Below are 19,467 nucleotides of genomic sequence, written 5' to 3' on the forward strand. Positions count from 1 at the left end.
TGGTTCAAAATATAGCCGCAAGAGCAATTACACTCAGCTTCAGTTAATTAGACATATTTTGTGCAGTTTTCGTCTGTCGTGCTGCTTCCACAATATGCGTGACCGGATATGTCGTTAAGCACTAAGTGGACCACTTTGTGCCATTAATGGCTCTCTGCACATAACAAAAGTCGAGGAGGTAATTTCCGCGACGCCTACACAGCTGGCCTCTGTCCGTAGCTCCATGGGGTCTCCCCGGTACTGGCCAGCATCCACGCCTGTGACGCAAGTTGTGTTCAGCGCGCATTTGACGAAAGCTATGCAAAAATGTATGACTGGGAACGAAAGCAATAATAACATGCCTGAAGAAAATTCTTTACAAACGGGTATATCCGCTACCCATCACTAAAATTATCTGAGTAATACACATTTCTAGTAATAAGCTGTTTATTTTCATTTATCTTGGTCTCTATTTTAATGTCTATATTCAGGTTATTGAGGCTAATATTGTATTTACAGCGAATAAGCCTATAATAACATCTGTATCCAGGCACGCACCTATAGTTTATACTATATTTAGAGGCGCATGTTTAATTACATAGCAGGCAAACGCCAGACTTCATGCTCATAAGGCAAACCCATGACACCTACAGTTTTAAAACAAAAAGCTGCCTTTCTCGTGGTCTGTTTCTCTACAGTATTAGCTCAGACATTTTACGCATATTTATGTCAGGAAGCTCAGCTCACATTGTTGAATTTAATCAGGGGCCCTTGTGTTTTTTTTTAAAACCACGTGCATATCAAGCAGCTATGCACATTTACGCAAAGACAATGTCATTGTTTAAAATTTAACCGTGCGCTACTGTTCACGTGGACCATGTTACCACTCACAATTAGACGCTGCGCACCTGACCATTGTGACGTACATGTGTTGTGCGAATACTCTATGCACAACACTTCGCCCCCCTCCTTGCAGCGTTCTGGGCATGAACCTTTTCGGCTGCAAATTCTGTGTCAAGGAACCCGACGGGACCGTGCAGTGCGATCGCAAGAACTTTGACTCCCTCCTCTGGGCACTAGTTACCGTTTTCCAGGTACACAAATAGCGTCTTCTGCATCTTTTGTTTTTCTTTTCTTCTCTTAAATTCCTCGATTGCCGTCGAGGGACGAGCTCAGCAAGCTACCAAGAGGAGACAAAGAGGTGATGGGAGCCCAGAGAGGCAGTCGGTGAATAGCCCACTGCCGCGGCGTGAGACTCTATAGCTGCGTGTGGGGTGCCTCCTTCATACCTTGGCCAACATTCCCAGTAGGTGTCTGGCAACTGCAGTGCTCCTGCGCAACGATTTGGTCTTGATGAGGCTGGCGTAAAAATGTCAATCATTTATTCTGAAGCGGGGCAGATTCGATGGTGGCCCAAGAACCCGACGAGATTGATACTCACATTGCTTGGATATGAATCTTAACTTTCTCTCAATCATAATGTAGAACTGCCAAAAGTTCAACTCTGGCCGCTGCCAAAATTTTTTCATGCAGATTAGCTGAATCGTAACATTGTGCTATAGTCCACGTACTTCCAATTTGCTGTAAGTTAAGAAGCCGCCAGATGGCAAATAAGGATGGCTAAATTGTAATATGTGACCTATATGGCTAGTGAAAAGAGAATTGTACTTGTTTTTTTTAACTGTGCTGTCACCTCTGAACGTATTTTGAACCGCAGCCTGTATTTGGGTATCCTTTTGCATTAAAGTCTACAATTTGGAGACAATTCACTTCGCTGGCTGATTTCCTCTGAAATTAAGCATCACAATGATGGCTTTACTTTAAAGGAAGGTGACTTGTATTTTGCCATATTACATATCACCAAAATTCCGAGGGAAAGCCTTCTGCAGGATTCAGCATAACTGCGTTCTCATAATATCGTACAAGAAGTCAGGCAAGAGCCGGAAACGCAGCCTGTTTTCCAGAGTGCCAGGCCGAGCCTCACCGGCACCGGATGCGCCCGCAGGAGCACTGGGGCTGCCCCAGATCAAACGGATCGACGTGTTCCCTCTGTGGCAAAACCCGCACCGATGTTGTGTCAAACTGCACACTGTAGGCGTTCGACCACCCCAGCGACATGTTGGCCCCGTACCCCGTAGCAGAAAGCGCTGATGATGCCCTCGTTCTGCGCCAGACCAAATGCAAACCCCTCGCAGCTACGAGTGCATTTCTCCAGGCCTGTGATCACAATCTCTCTCTCTCTTCTCTCTCCGTCTTGGCTGTGTCTGGCTGCTGGTGTCTGTATGTTTGTATGTGTGTGTCTATGTGCTACTGTGGACGCCTTTTTCTATGTTCGTGTATGCGGTAGCCACACCTAGCTAGGCTGTCGACGCCAAGGGGGCGGTGAAACAAGTAAGCGCTCGTGGCGGAAGAGAGGAAAAAAATATTTTCACGACTCAAGCAATATAAAGCAAAATTATTACCGTGCCCAAAACGTACGGTTCTGAATCTATTTCGGACGGCAACGCTGTCTAGCATGAGCGAAATTTTAATTCAGAGGAAAGAAACGTATGCATACAGAACGTTCCTTGCAAAAGATCCTTTTATTCACATAAAGGGCCTAGTCAGGACTAGTCATTAGCGCCACGGAGGAGTGCCGTCGATTTTGAAAAAAATCGCCAATAGCGACCCTAATAGCTAAAACCAAAAGAAGTTAAGAAGTTTTTTTTTAGGCTGAGTGTGTATCGATGAGCTCAACTTGATGGTCAGCTACTTCACCAATATGTACTTCATACTTAAGGGAATTAACGAAGAACTGGAGAGGTACCTCAAAGGAACGTAGCGCCCCAGAACAAACGTTGGCAGAATATTACTCCACACATTGCAACAAAAGTGCATGTGCAGGGCGTTCAAGCTAGATTTAAAAGATGAAATCGCGCTCTGCGAAGCATGACTGGGGTTGTTTGTAGGTAGTCGTCTTGATCAGGCCAGCGCATACTTTTCTTGACTTGCAATTAACGGAGATAAAATAGCTAGCTTTTAACGCTTTTCCAGAGAGCCTTCAAAGTAATAGTTGTAGAGCATGTCGAGAAACGTTCATTTCTTTTACTTAAAATACCTTAGCTAGCTCCTGGTACAACAATCTAAAAACCGACGCAATGTTAAAAAATGATAGCATTTATTTTTTGTGAAGAGTGGCACAAAATACATTACGGGGAATGTTCACCGCTTTCTAGAATAGCTCAAGGATGATTACTTGTTTGGTTTATGGGTTTTAACGTTCCAAAGCAACTCAGGCTAATGAGAAATGCCCTAGAGGAGAGCTCTGAAAATTTCGACCGCTTGGGGTTCTTTAACGCGCACCGACACCGCCCAGTCGTGGACACCTTGCTTTTCGCGTCCACCAAAAAGCAGCAGCCGCTGCCGTGATTCGATCCCGCATCCTTGGGCGCAGTAGTCGAACGCCCTAATCACTGCACCACAGAGGCGCAGTGAAGGATGGTAGCAAATAAGTTTGGGAATTTGGGGCTTGTGACTGCTGAACATACATTTGGCTTTACCAGTCTGTACTATCTGGGCCGGGCAGCTCTTGTTACCTCCCTGGCTTCTTTTTCGGCTTGAGATGTTTCCGCCATCCTTCGCTTTTCTGAGTTGTATAGCTGAGCGGCATTAGCAAACAGTCACCACGTACAACGAAAGAATTAACTATTACGAAGATGGTCTTGTCTAAAGCAAGCGTTGAAGTGGGCCTCAAAGAATTAAGAAGAACAATGTCCTGCCCGCACACAACGCGAGATGACACCTCTTCGAAGACGCTGCAATGGGGCCAAGCGTTCTAATGCATTAGGAAAAGAAGAGACCATTCGAGCCTCCACTGGTTTGAATCCCGTTCAAGAGAATTCAACTCTAAAGATATTTTGTGCTTAATGCCACTCAAACAGAAATGTGCGAAATTTCGCAAATAACTTCACGCACACCCTCGCGCCTGGCTTCAGACTCGCTGCTGTTTCCGGGCAATGTTCACATTAGTTAGCGAAAAAAACATTGCCAAAATTATTTTGTCTCTTATTACCGTGTGATTGGGTGCCCAGTCGCAACGTTAGAACCCCAAACGCGCCCTGATTGAAGAACCTCGGGTACTCAAAGCCGTAATAAGCAGGCCCCCGGTCGCAACAATGGTTCCTTAAATCTTTTATAATGAAGATGTTAATTATATCAAAATATTTTTATAAATTTGCAAATTACACAGACGTGTATATTTGAATCCTACTGCGAAATTGCATCAGTCGAAGTTTGCGAATTGCATCAGCAACCATTTCAATAGCCGCGCACAAATAAGAGTGGAAGAACTAGTCTCCTCTCAGTATTATTATATGTCTCTATAATTAACAATTGCAACGACAAATACATAAAGGCAAAGTTATGTAATCGTAAAATGTCCCCACAATCCTGGCCATCCTGCCCGTTCTAGTTAAATGAAAAGGCATCACAAGAAGCCATCGGCGGCTCAAGTCATTTAATGGGAGCTACCGTTATCCTACTTAGGCAAATATCTCGAATTCAGCCTAGGCATATCTTGCGTATAGAAGGCGTCAGTACTAGATCAGGCCATCGCAGTGACGTTCAGGCAGTTACGGCTACACTAGTGTCTGGACTGCCATTTCTGTCTAGACTTCTGCTAGTGTGGTATCCTTTTCCGAACCTGCCTCAGCAGCTGTACGCGATATTGTGATTTCAGCGGCACAGTGTATGATAGCAGAAAGAGAGAAAACCAAATTGTGCGACATTAAAGGTAGGTACTTCTTTGCAGCGATGTCCTAATGTGATCCATTGTGATGAATTTAATCGCTGTTGATGTTTTTCCTCTTAAAAATAATTAAACAATTAATTAAAAATCTAAAAGAATAATTATTGCAAGAGCCACAAAACCCAGTTCAAGCATTACTTTTTTTCCTAATTGCCTGCGACCGCCACTAGCAGAAGCCTTGCAGAGTGGCTGCGACTTAAGAAGGGTGAATGTTTGTGCGTCCTATGTGTGCTTCCGTGTATCTGTGTGTGCCTTGGCTTTCTGTGTCCTGTTCGTCGCCTGTTCATTGGGCTGTTTTCCTTGGCAACGTGCTAGCTTGCCTGCAAGCCACCCGCTGCTTTGGAGACATGTGCCTGTTTTGCTGTTGTATGCCTCGTGACCTTGCCGCCGGCTTGGCTTTGGCTTTGTCTGCAATATCCATCTTTCTTTTTTTTTCATTTGACGCTTTTTTTTGCTCCTCTTCCGTTTCTTCGGCTTTGTTTATTTTATTGGTGGATTTATTGGCATTACTCGCTTTCTGTTCTTGTTTAATTTTATTGCGCTCAAATCCGGAAACCAGCAGCTTCTTGATGTGAAAGGTGCGAACACTGGTCGTCTATTCACGTGGTGATGTACTGTGCTACAAAAAAAAATTAAAGCAAGCAGTATTTCTTCATCAACTCTTCTACCACTTCAGGGTAAAATTGCGAAGAGCCTATAAAAAAGCGTCCAGTAGCATTATTTTGACATGGTTGCAAATATGAAAAATTGCTTGAACTTGAATACCAGCATAAAATTCAACGAGAATTTATTCGCCTTTGTTAGTGGCATCGTGGCAATGCAGATATTCATATTTTTTTTTGAAAAAAGTGAGCACGGGCATGTTGTTGTACATATAATGCGAAATTCAGAAATAGGTACTGTGGTTAACACTAATGCGGGATATAAATTACCACTAATGTTTAAAATGCATCTGCTCCATCGTCATGGATTCTCGCAGCAGATTAGGAGTTTCTTATAAAGTGCAGGAGGCAGTTCATATTGACAAAAAGTCAGATGAGTACTACATATGCCTTAACAACGTTTTATGCCCGTCCCTCTTTCTAACACGTAAAGTTTCTCCATCTTCATTTACTAGTCTAATCAACTGTCGGCAAAATGGTAACCTTGGTTTTAACATATATTTTACTCTAAGTAGCAGCTTCTAGATATGAAATCCAAATAAATTGCACTTAAATTGCATCAGTGACCATGTTTATTCCTAATTTGTTTTGGAAAGCAATTTACCTAGCGAAGTTTTCCCCTCGTGCGATAAATGTACGGTCTTATCAAGAAATTGCTATCTTTAATTGAGGGTTTGCCTCACGAAAGTGGAGTTGATGAAGAAAGCGTGCACGTTGCAGCAGTGGCCAATCACTTTTCCTTTTTTTAACGCCTTCTTACGAAAGGCAGAGGCATCGTTTCGTGGTCCGTGTCTGTGGTGGGTTTCGTGACGTGTGTCCGCTTGTGGTCTCTTGTGAAGGCGCCAGCCAGGACATTTTTTTTTTTCTCTGTGTTTTGTGTGCAACCAATGACTTCTTGTCTCGTGTGAGTGGCTCACAACGGCTTGTCATGGCTTTCCGCTTCTGCTGTGCAGTCATGAGCAATCATTTTAATTCCCCAAGAATATTAAAATGTGGTATAATTAGGAGTGCCAACGCCATGGTGTAAGTCTGAAGTGTCGCGTTCGTGCCATTTGGCCCATGCTTCCAGAAGCCGATGCAAGCCGTCGGTGAGTTTCCAGCTAACATGACAATCTCGCAGCATTATGCACGCAGAATTAAAGTCGAAAGCCATGACAGATTTTTTGCAGTGCAAAAAGCACATCTTTGAACAACACAAACCATGCACCGTGCGTGGGGAATTCCGAAGCAGCGTTCTGTAGAAACAGTAAATATTGAAGTACTGAACTACTCCTTGATAAACATTTAGATTTCAGAGTTCAAAAAGTCAGTACTTTATTCATCATGTTGGCATGTAAAACCTGCAATGAATAACGATATGGTGCTCGGAAACGCTAATAAGAGTAGTCTAATAAAATGTGTTAGAGACTCGTAATTCGTGATTCAGCTATATTTGTCACGGCAAAGCTCCGCGTCATATTCTGAGGGCGTGCACCGTGTGAAATAGAAAGCAGGAAGCTACAAGAATAAATAAAAATGCCGGTGAGAGAAGCCATAGTGATGTCGAGAGGATAACGGCAGGTGTAAGCTGCTGCGGTATAAGGTAGCCATTTTCTGGGGTAGGTCTGAGCGCCCCGTGTGTACACGCAGCTGCTTGGGGATGCATTTGTTCGGCGGTAAGTTTTGCGTGCGGACGGACGAGTCGACGCTTTGCACGTGCTCCGACCTGTACAACCCGGCCGTCAAGTGCTTCTGCGACCGGAAGCACTTCAACTCTTTCCTCTGGGCCACGGTCACCGTGTTCCAGGTGAGGCACCCCGAGTCGAGAAGAAACTGAACTGTGGGACACCATGGGCTCAGAACCAGGCACGTGGCGACGACGCGGGCACTGAGTAATAATTTTGGTTTAAACCGCGCCACTGACGGGAATCTTTGATGATTTTCTGTTGACATTCTTGCACCTCTTGAGATGGTTTTTGACACTTCCTTGGAAGAGCGCATCTGACGCCTATTACACAACGATGCTTGTTCAGTACTCAGACTGTCGTAAGCTGCACGGCCTCCTAAAAGCCAAATGTGTACAAAAATACATGGGTATGCGTTTGATCACGAACGCTAAGAAAAATCATGACCTACAATAGTTATTACAGTGCACGCAATGCTTGCGGCAAAAGTATACGAAAAATGTATTAGGTAGCTCATCTTAAATTGTTAGTCAGTGCCTTCGTTGTCGGTCACTTTACGCACTCCCACACCTGCAGTGCTTGCCAGTTGCTATGACGTACCAGCTGTTTCAATTCACGATCATAGCATGAACTATACCATACCAATTGCCTTTGCGGGCACTAGAAGAAAGATGGTCGTAGGTAGTGGCTCTGGGCTTTACGTAAACTAATGCGAGACCCGTAACGGAATACAGCTTGTGTGAGTTGCTGCTTTTCCGAAATGATTTAAGACCACAATCACAGTTTAAAACGCATATGTATTGACGCGCTTGTCAGGCTATTCTAGCTGTGTAAACGTAGTTCAAAATGAACTTTACGATCTGTCTGCAGTAGTAAAAGATGTTATTGTCGCATTTTCACTAAAGTATTGGCTGCTAAATAATCAGCCTTATTCATTACACTGTGTGTTTTCTATACCTTGAGCTCATTAAAACCGGTATTACTACATGGAGTATTCAGTGTTTAGTAACCGGAGTTCGCGACAGTTATCTTCCAAATCTAGATTAATGCCGATTTCTCCAACCCAGTTTTAATGTCCCATAATGCAGTTTAGAAATTTATTCTGGTGCGACATCTTATTTAACATCCCGTAAGTAATATTCCCAGAGTGGTCTTTAAGTAATTAAAATGCAATTAAATAAGACTACCTATTTTCATGTTAGTTTTAGTAGGAACACCTGGGAATAGGCGTCTTTAAACAGCGCGGTTACTGCCGGCTGTCACGGGTATCTTTTTCACTGCAGCATATCATCTCGGTTTTAAAAGCATCATCGTCATCTGTTACCAGTATAAAAACTTGGTGTTCTTGTTCTTATTAGCTTAACATACGCTTAAGTCTTATGTCTACAATCGGCTCACGCCTCGAGAGCGAGTTATCATACCTCCATGGCGAGAAGTTAAAGTTGTGTGGTTTTCCTCAATTCCGTACCAGACATTCACAAACAGGAATAAATTCAACTCTGATATCATTTTAATTTGGATGTCCCTCTAGCTGGATATTTATATATATTTGGTACATACGAATGCGCAAAAAAAAATTTTAGTGTCAGGAATGTTGAAAATCAGACAGTTGCCTTAATCTTCATGTACCAGGTGTCCGATATAATGTTTACCGAGCATTAAAGAAGATGAAGTGTTCTTTCTGCACTGTTCTTTATTTCCATTCTCCGAACTTGATTATTAAGTAAATACTAGTTTAATGTGATTCTTTTAATTACTGGTTTCAGGAATAAAGTGCCAATCCAGAAGCTTTAGATTGACTTAAAAAATAGCTGGCTTGTTGGCAATGCGGTACTATTTATGCAGCTTTATTCACCGCTCTTAGAAGTAAGCTTCCACAATGCTGCTGATGCAACCACTCGCTTAGTGTGCAGTCAAAGTCCCGTCGGGAAAGCCAGTCCGCCCCGCCGTGATGGTGCAGTGGTTAGGGTTCTCTGCTCAACTGCTGTTCTCAAGGACGCGGCATCGAATCCTTGCCGCAGCTTCCGCTTTTCGATGAAGGCGAAAAGCAAGGGGCCCGTGCGCTGAGTGATGTTAGTGCACGTTAAAGAACCCCAGCTGGTCGAAATTTCCGAAGCCCTCCACTACAGCATCTCTCATAGCCTTAGTCCCTTAAATCTCATAAAACAATAAGCTTTTCATGACGACCTATAAATTTTGAATTAGCACTAAATTTTTGAAGCCAGTTAACTTTTGAATTAGCACTACATTATTGAAGCCAGTTAACAAAGTTATCTAATTAGTGTTTAGTAATTAACTTTAGAGAGCTAAAAAAATGCAAACTATACCAGGCACTCTCAACAGCCTTCATCTGGCTTCACAGAGCTAGGACGATTCAGCTGTTTTAAAATCTTGCTTACCTTTAGCTGGGACACCCGGTACATGTGAGATAAGACCTAAACGTACGAGTTCTGGCTGTTTTTGTTCGTGCCACAAGTGTTATTTCGACCTCGCTTGATGACTATAATGCGTGTCATCTGACAAAATATTTGCATCCTTAACTTCAGTTGTGCATAATAAGCAACTCATAACATCACCATTCGAGCTCGTTCGTTTCTACTTCAAGCTTTGATGCAATTTCTACAAAACGGCAGATTATTTTTAAGGTTTTCTTTATTCCCAGGTTGTGGTATGAATAAAGAAAGTTGGAACTGCTTTTTTTTTTATTTCTTTGCCTTGTTTTCTTTAGTGAGAAAGTCAAATAGATGTTCTTTTCTTGTATTTTCTGTTACGTCTGAGTAACTGAGTCAATGCTGCGTCATTAACCGTTTTTCTTTATTTACTTGCTAAAACTTCCCAGTAGTGCATACTCACATTAAGCAATATTAAACCTTGTGGCAAATACGAGTTCAGGCATTCAAAGATTGGCTTTTTTGCAAGCTTACAATTGGTTTTCTTGGCACATAATTTTGAGCGTCTGCTATTGCCAGGGTGCTTTAAAATCGTACGGCTGAACATATTCATAATCGAGAGCTGGTAAGTCACATCTGGTAAGCACTAATTTGTCTCCTCTTGTGTTGCTGATGCTGATATTGTAGTTATATGGGTTGCATGGTGTGATGCGAAAATGGGAACAAAAAGCATGCAAAAACAGCCATGGCTGTCATGAATAACCAATTTTCCAACTAAGTTCATAGCACACCTTAGAAAGCTCTTATGTATGGAGGCATGCATGTAAAATGTTTTGGTTGTATATCAGGTTGATACCACACATGTTATATTACGGAATTCTGCTTTAAAATACATATATATCACAGTAATGTAGGCACCGAATGCTCTCCGAATCATTGCTTCATCACTTCACCTGACATTCGCCGACGCGCGATCAACTACTCTTCGCATTGTGACGGGATAGTGCATCAACTTCCGGTTCCAGCCTTCTGGTCCTTCTGCGCGTATTTCAAGCAGAACATTTTTCTCTAAAAAATATCAGAATACAACCTAAGAGGTAGAATATCTTTCTATGAGAATGATGAATTAGTTTGTGTTTAAAGGTGTTGATAAATTCGAGAGTTAGCTGGTTTCTAAGTCGCAAATCTGAAGCGAGAACTTCACTAAATGCAAACTAAAAGGAAACACCAGACCATAAGTAAACAATTCCATGCTCTTTATTCTCGGTTAAAAAAGGGCGAAAAGTATTCGCATTGAAGTAGACTCGACCCGATGTATTGCCCGTTCAAAAATAGAACGCTACTCCATGGCGCTGCAGTAGCAACGGAAAATCAGAGTAATTATTCTCTTCTGCGTAGCCATAAATATCATCGTATTTTTGCGCATGCGCAGAACAAAACTTTTTGCGTATCGACGAATGTCTGGTCCCCATTCCCACTATGACGTACAACAAAAGTGTGCGACCAAAATTAAAATGCCTCTTACGCCTTTCGTTTATTCGTAAGTTCTGCAAATCAAGTAATTCTGTGTCTCCTGACGCAACAAAATATTGGTTGAAATTTTTAATCACGGGAAGTAAACGGCGCTGAAAAAACATCTACAAGAACTTTGCTGCACGTTAAAGTGTTCTAGATGTGTGCAATGTGTTTGTCCAGTGCCGTAGTCATCTTCGTATAAAAGTCACAGTAATGGTATTACTACAAGCGCTCTAATTTAGCTTTTTCACAAAGATATGTAGCAAAATTAATTTTGCATGCAGAAGCTTCACGAGCAAAAGTAAAAATTGCCCGCGTCTTTGATGACTCCTTACGGTGCACTCGTGTGTGAGCATTTGTGAAAATCATTGCCGTTGGTGCTCTTCTGGCCAGATCCTGACCCAGGAAGACTGGAACGTTGTGCTATTCAACGGCATGGAGAAGACCTCTCCTTGGGCGGCCCTGTACTTTGTGGCGCTCATGACGTTCGGAAACTATGTCCTGTTCAACCTTCTCGTTGCCATCCTCGTCGAAGGATTCTCAGCTGAGGTGCACATCTTACTCAATGCTCCGTCTTGTTGTTCTCTCTATGAATAGTTACCAATGTTGAAATGTCATTCCGTTGGAAGTATTATGGCAGCCGATTCATCTTCTGCACTAATCGGTTGTAAAGCGTTATGCTACAGCGCAGCTGTTATTTGCCCGTTCTTTGTTTAGCAGCGTAGGTGGTGTGGTCAGAACCGATCACACTACCGCTTATTGAACGTTCCTCACGCTGTTTTGTGTGTAGTGCGAAAGAAAGCCGTGGTAGCACCCATGCCATGTGTAGACATCCTGGCCGTACCTTTGAAAAATGGGTTGAGAACAGTAGAGGAGGAAAGGTTAAGTTCGTCTGTAATGTAGGATTAAAGCGCAGCTGTTTAAAACTCAGTGAACAATTGCGGTGCTGAGGAACCGTTGTCGTAAAGGCACGGCTCGCACAGAAGTGCAACGCCAGTGCCGCCAAACTCCAGCTGTACAAGCTGTCCAAGCTTAAACACAATGCTTGTGTCGACAAGGTCTATCTGTCCTTGCGACTTCTGCGTTTCAATTCGAATAAAACACGTGACAACAAAACTTATACGTTAGCACGCATCAATCGCACACAGCGGCTGTGATAAAATAACGCGTTTCAAAGTATCATTATCGTTCAGACATATTTCTTGCCCACATCTTGAAAACAGATCTTGGTGGGCATCGGACTTCCCTTGGTTTTTAGACATAAAAAGCAGCGCATAACTTTCCGCTCTAAAGGCTGCCTTACCATGGTATTTTCGTAGAATTGCCCAAAACTTTTCCTGTGCAGCTTTTTCGTAGTTAACTTGTTCGTGGTTGCATATACCAAGTATTCTAGTGATTATGATGAAATACTCATACGGACAAAATATCCAGCAATAGTACAAAAGCATCATAGTGATGCTTATCGAACAGCAGGGAGCCTATTGTTCGGTAAGCATCACTATGATGCTTTTTTTTAAATTGCTCAACATTTTTTGCGCATTTGATTGTAGCAACTATTGGTTGCTACATGGTCTTAATATAGCAGTAATTATGACCAGATTTTCATTCGAAAGAAACAATCAGTGGTTCTTTTACCTGTGGTCTTAAGTGCAAGAGCTGCGTTTCCAATGTTTTTCTGTGGAACTGTTGTAGCTAACTTTTTGTGGCTGCATAAACTGAGTATTTATGTTATTTCGTTGAAGTACTCTTCTGAAGTATACATCCAGAGCATCTAGTAGCTACGGTCTTAAAGATCTAGAATCACGACTGAAGCAGCCAGCGCCAAGGAAAGAACAAAATGGACAGCACACGTAGGCGCACCAACAACTGGCAGTTTATTTCTTTCCACACGGATTACTATGACCAGGCGATAAACATGAACAAATTGCACAATTGTAGAACTAGGAATGATTTTACATCACTAAGAGTTGTATGCAGTATGCATGCATCCCGCATTGAAAAGCATTTTAGTTGTTTCGCCCTTTTGTCGTTTTCTAATCTAAAATGGCACTTACTCAGTTCCTTTCCTCTTTTCACCATCGTTTTACCGCGCATTTTCGCACTTATATCGAAACAAACTCGCTAAGTGTGTCCATTTAAGTGATAATGCTCATGCCCTAAATGAGCCCTTCATTTTGCAGCAGAGCATGCTGTTTTGTCCATTGCTTATTTTTGTTCCCTGGACCTTGTTAGATCGTGCAGCTTGTTGCTTTATTGGCTGCTTTGTGTTTTCAAGATAAGCTTAATATTTTCCTTCTAAACGCCACAAAAGTAGACCTCACCTGACTTCATGTTAGATCTAGAGAACGTTCCAGCGTCGCCAGTATCCTTGCTTCTCCTTAGACGCGTTGTCAAATCATTTCAATATTGCCCGCAAACAGCTACCGGCAGCCATATACAACATTGGCCTTACCACCCAGACAACTGTCAGGCACACCATTTATAACTCAAAGAAAAATAGGAAATATTACCAGTTGCTTCTTTCACCTTGCAGCAGTTTCTTCCTAAACGCTTGCGAGAGATTAGTCCCAGCGCTGAAAATCGTTTTGCTGGTTCGTAACCATGTAGAGAAAGAGCAAAAAAATAGCGCAAAAACATTGGCTGTGGTTTGACCAATGGCCATCCCGTGAACTTGGCGGCGGCGGCACCTCTGAGTCACAGCAACGCGGAGGAGCCGGCGGTGGCCCCGGCGCGCGAGCTGTGCACCATGTGACGTCACTCCCTCCCGGCGCATGCGCAGCTGGCGCGGCGGCCGCGGCACCTCCGAGTCACCCGCGCAGTGGAGGAGTCGGCGGCGACTCCTACGCGGCTCTCCAGCTCTGCTCCGTGTGACGTCACTCGCTCCTCGCGCATGCGGAGCTTGGCTCATCGCGGAATCCGCGCAATGGCTCACCGACTAGCGTAGTGTTGCTTCCGCAACAAAAGTGCGCCTACCATTGTGTTGTCACGTTGTCTAAAGCTGCTCTGCATAGGACATAGAAGTCCAACACTCGTACAGGCAACCACAAATGGTGTGCGGCACTTCCGCGAATCCGTAAAAACCGTACAGGTCTGCATTTAACTACTTGACCACGTACGTGGATGCAGTCGTGATTCGTGCGCTTGTAATGATAAAAAAAACATGTGCTGCCTGCTTTGCTTTCAAGAAAAATTGCTGGATACCTGGCTGCCTGAGGAATATTCCAGAGAGGTAACTCGAAAATGAACATGGATGAAATGAAATGCGTGACAAAATAGAGACCAGTTTCCCCTGGTTGGGCTGAGATGCGGTCAGTTTATGCTCGGCCTTTTGCGTGACTCAGTTCAACCATTACGTTTTCGAGCTCGTAGTTTCGGACCTTACGAAGCGCCTTCATCCATTAGTTTTCCGCTCGCTATGGACAGGTGTTGGGAGCGTTTCCAAAGAGGCTGTTCTGATACAGCAAGTGCGCACGTCGCAATAAAAGATGGGATTTTATTAGCGTGCCGTTCGCTCTCTCCGAGAAGAGGATGGCATTCAAATTCGATCTGTCCACAAGGAAGCGGATACGAAAGCACGCCATTTTTGTTGTTTTGTCCCCCTTTCTTCCTCTCCCGCAATTTATTTCATATCCGAAATACTGACACTATCGCAATCATTTGACCACGGAAAGCCCCTACGCTCTCGTCGATGGCCATAATAGCTCAGGTATTAGAACAGGTACTGAGGCATAATGAACATACAGATATTACGAACTAAAATTACAATTGGAAACTTTCTTTTCGCATATCAAACGTACGGACGCATTAATGACAGGCACCGCAAAATATTAGTGCAGCCGAAGATGCCGGGAATCACAAAACGTTTAACGAAGCATCAAGTCGTACGTTAAGAAATCGGGGAGACTTTACTGTGCTTAATCAAAATTTTCTAGCTTGTGAACAGAAGCTCATTGGATGGAGCAAAGTAGTTGCACAAAAGCGCCATGTTTGCCTCCCATATTCGCGCTTGGATATCTCTGGATGCTGCCTTACTATTCTGGTGTGCTGTTTAAACTGTAATATGTTTTATCTGCTGAGGTGCTCCTAGGGCGCTGCTGCCAGTGCTTTTAGGAGAACTGGAACACAGTGCTAATTGGCGTTTCCATAGTGTCCAGCTGGCAAAAAGCCAGAGAGCCTTTTGCGGGTGTTTTCTGAGATTTCGCTCCCTGTAATGCGAGGGAAGCATATATCGAGAGTGTTTACAAATGCTGCTTATAAAATGTTCTCTGAAGAATTTGAGGGATCATCACTACATCGTTCAGCTATGCAGGTTGCTTTGCATTGGTTTAATATTTGTGGTTGGCTTTAACACTAGAGTCTGTGGTGGGGGGCGCAGGGTGACCGCAAGAAGAGCACGGAGGCTTTGAAGGACACTGCTGACACAGAGGCAGACGGCAATAAAAAGTGCGCCTCACAGGACGCTGAAGATGACCCAAAGGACAACATCATGAAGGGTACGGCTTTAAAACCGGTAACAATAGGCGGCTTCAATCACCGTCACTGTTTGGAACCATGCATAGCTCGTTAAAACTTGTAACAGATATTTGCATACATGAGTGGGTAAAGTGGGTTCAAAAAGAAACAAAAAGGTAAAACATAGAACTCCTGACTTCTAAAACAGTAAAACGCATCAATAGCAGCAAAGTCGTGCCACCTGGAATACGGTCGCCATGTCTTTACCTACACACAACAGACAGCTTGGGCATCATGCCAACTAGTGAACATGATTAAATAATCTTTGATACCTGAAATTTTCATTATGACAGTTTGGGACCCGGTTGCAACTGGAGATTCGTAGCCAGCCGTTAGTTACAGTAACTACATTTTATAGTTTCAGAAACGCAATTACCCTCGGCGCTCTTTCGAAGAGCAAGTTGACTGGCGTGCACAAAACAAACTTCGCCATACCTGTCACGCGGCACGAACCGTCACGCCCACGCTACGATACTTAAAACTGTTTCCAACACCAACCTGCACGTTACATATACGCCATAGATGTATGTGTAGAAACGGTCATCTCTTCACGAGTGCCTAAGTGCCTCTTTCGAAAAAGGCGCGTGAAGGAGAAAATTTGTTGTGCCATAACAACGAGGGTAACTGCGTTTCAAACTTATGTAATTTGATATGGGTATGACTAGTGGCCGGCTGCAAGTTTACTGTTCCATCCGAGTGCTTAACTTCAGTAGTCAATATTTTCTTATTAAAAATTACTTAACCAACTTACTATGACATGATTCACGTGTTAGCTGATATCCGCCAACAGTGGTACTACATTCGACGAAACGGCATATTAAAAGCACTATCAAAATGCCAAAATTTAAAATATCTACGAAAACTGAACACCACCGCGGTTGTTCGCAAACACTACTTATTTATGATTTTTTTTTTTCTTATTGTGAAATCTGCGCACTGCGTGATTCTGCGGGCTCGGGTAATCATGGTTCAAGTCATGCAGTGGCATTTCATTATGAAATGTGATATCAAACGTATTGCAATAAGACGTTCTTTTATACCCCCATCCAATCAAGTCAATGCTAATGAATAATGAGCTTCTCTGTGTATGGGGAAAATGGCACCTAGCCAAGATATGTTTATGTTACAACATGAACATTTGAATTAACTGAGTGGAATAGCACTGCGCAGTGGCAAATTATTCGATGATGGAAGAAGCCAAAATGAGCAAAGTGGGAGGTTAGGCAGCATTGACAAACTGAAAAATTGTACATTTCAGAGACGCGGATGTTGTCCCAAACAGCAGCGTGCGGTTGCAGAACAGAAGGGATGGACGAGCCGGGACCCCTACCCTATGTTCCACCTATTATCACAAGAACAGCAGCCACACCCCAGGTAAGCTGTCACTCGAAACTTTTTTATGGGTTCGTCTGTTTAACCGTGGTTAGTGTTGCGAACTCTCATTAGGACGGTGCAACAACAAGAGATGCACATTTATCATCAGGTAACAGCGTCTTAACTGGCAGCAACCATGAGCAGGCATCCTAGAATCACGATGACATTGTTTTATAACAAACTTCACTATTGACTTCACCAGTATAGCCACATTTCTTGATTAAGAAACAATACTATCCTTGTAATTCTTGGCTAGCTTGCAAAATTTTCTAGGACAGGCATGAAGGGGCGAGGTCATATAGAACATCTTACTCCAAAAGGTACCACACAATTCTCTTCAGTCGGCACCTACGCGACCAGAATCTAGCTACATTGAACCCAGCGACGTTAGTCAGTGCTCGTACGCCTATTTCAATACTGTTCAAAATGATTTGCAGAGGATCCAGACAGTCTGGTATCCTTCGATTTGTCTGAATGATGAGCACATGGCATACTTATACACAGCTATACTTATACCCAAAGACGCGGGATCATATCCTGGCCGCAGAGGTCGTTTTTTTTTGTGTTGTGGAGCCGAAAAGCAAAGCTACCATGCAATCGCAGTACGCATTAATGAACCCCAAGTGGTCAAAATTTTCGCAGCCCTCCACTATGGCGTCCTTCAATTCCTGAGTCGCTTTGGGACGTTAAACCCTATAAACCAATAAACCAGCTGTACTTCTAACGAACGTGATGAGCAACGGGAAACAATAGCAAAATGCCCCTAATATGCTTGTTGTTTTCAAGAGGACTTATTATCATGGTTGTGATTGTGTTAGTCTTGACAAAAGGCGCATGTAGTACCCTTAATGATCAGTTTCAAATAATGTAGCATGCACTCTTCAGTATTTATTGTCCGTCTTCTGTCATAACCTTCAAAATAAAAATAAGTCACGTATGTAAGCTCATCACACCGTTGGTGCAACCTTACTTTTATAAAAATGGCTTCTTCAATAACTATATCATTGTGACTCAGTGCTACACTCTTAAAGAGAGTTGAGGTGATTGCAGTGTGCACGAAACGGCACTGCGTTGTAATTTCTGAACCGGGGATTCACTGCAGTATGGCAGTCGCAACATAAAAACAATACGTTTTTGCAAAATGTTTTGCCTTATTCTAACCCAGTTTAAAAAAAAAACTAAAGAAAAGCTTCTGTTCTCATACCAGCAGTTTTGTGCGTTTAATGGCTGCGAACCTGTAATGACGCAAAACAAAGAATTTCTATTGTAACATCAGAATTTTGTGTAGTTACCACATGAAAGCGCAGAAACACTACTGCACAACTGCAGAAAAGTCAGATAATACAATAAAGATGTACCATATTCTGTCGCCCTGGCACGGTTCTGTAGTTTTGTTGACTGGGAAGCAAGATGCACATATTTCACGTCCGTACCCATTGCGTCGTACAAGGTTTTGTTTGTTTATTTTTGCTAAATTGCGCTCGCCGTATTGGCACAGACCTGACTTTCCTGGGCCTGAAATAAGATCTGCGCCTTCGAAATCAGCAGCAAAACTGAACGACTGACTGCGCGGTGGGTAATTAAATAAAACTGATTGAGTGTTCCTCCCACCTCCCTCCGCCCAGGGCTCCCCGAGCGCTACCCTGGAGCTGCCCATACGAGAATTCGGAAATCGACTGTCCCCACTCACAGCCTTGCACGTGTTGCCATCATCGTCTTCTCACTCATCAGAAACGTCTGGGCGAATCACGGTACATCTAGTTATGCATTTTCCCTATATTTGGCTCAATAGAAGCTGTTCTTACGTTTTTATTTTTTATTTCCTGTGTTTATCGTGGTACAGAAATGTTCTGCAACAAAGCATATCAACGGCAACACGCTAGCTCCCTCTGATATGTGCAGGAAAACTACGCAGGCCACTGCTTCTTCAGTTCTGCACAGTGCACACTGCAGCCGCTGCACATACATGCCAAACATATATACAGGCACTGCTTGCAAAAGACTTTAGCTGCATATTTTCTTCGCACATTTGTATGTATATGGCTTTTTCGTTTGCCTATATGGCAGATCAAGCAACTACTTCGCGAGAAACATATGAGGGTTGTTTTATGATAACAAAGTGTGAAAAGATAGAAATATACAGCCGTCAGCATACTTAACATGAATGCTCGATCGCGTGGCTTGAATGAATATTTGCATCGCTCAGCGCTAGCCGCTGGTCGTGAAGTCATGTTGCAAGATACGTTTGGTGCCGGTGAAGATCGGTGGTGGTCTTTATCGGCTCTTAAATTCGTCGAAGCCACGCACTCGATCATTCCTGTTAAACGTGCGGACGGCTGTACGTAATAAACAAAGCAAATGTATGGGTGCTCGTATGGAGTTTTTCAGTATATGTACGCATGCGTATAGTGCGCGTTTTTATTATTGCGCATCTACCGCAAGAAGAACAACGTAAACGATATACATGAGAAGAGACCACGTGTATGTTCGCACAAGGATACCGCGCTAAGGCATCAGGAAACGATGTGCAGTTTTCTTTCACATTGGTTACCGCCGCTCCAAAGAACACCTTGTAAATTTACCAG

General features: G+C 43.2%; 1 protein-coding gene across 3 annotated transcripts in view; it reads left to right on the top strand.

Annotated features, from left to right (window-relative positions):
• The window catches only part of LOC146189767 (voltage-dependent T-type calcium channel subunit alpha-1H-like), an 85,705-nt gene that overhangs the window by 31,992 nt on the left and 34,246 nt on the right, over window positions 1–19,467 (top strand). For 2 of the 3 annotated variants that reach the window (XM_084604529.1, XM_084604530.1), the window contains exons 12-16: window positions 956–1,073; window positions 11,390–11,545; window positions 15,372–15,489; window positions 16,767–16,882; window positions 18,508–18,633. In XM_084604529.1, coding sequence (XP_084460655.1) covers window positions 956–1,073; window positions 11,390–11,545; window positions 15,372–15,489; window positions 16,767–16,882; window positions 18,508–18,633 — 634 coding nt within the window. The remainder of the gene's footprint in view (window positions 1–955; window positions 1,074–11,389; window positions 11,546–15,371; window positions 15,490–16,766; window positions 16,883–18,507; window positions 18,634–19,467) is intronic. The other variant, XM_084604531.1, reaches the window with a different exon arrangement.

Source organism: Amblyomma maculatum, chromosome 5 (genome assembly GCF_055883805.1).
Source record: "Amblyomma maculatum isolate TAMU_Amacu chromosome 5, ASM5588380v1, whole genome shotgun sequence".
NCBI lineage: Eukaryota > Metazoa > Arthropoda > Arachnida > Ixodida > Ixodidae > Amblyomma > Amblyomma maculatum.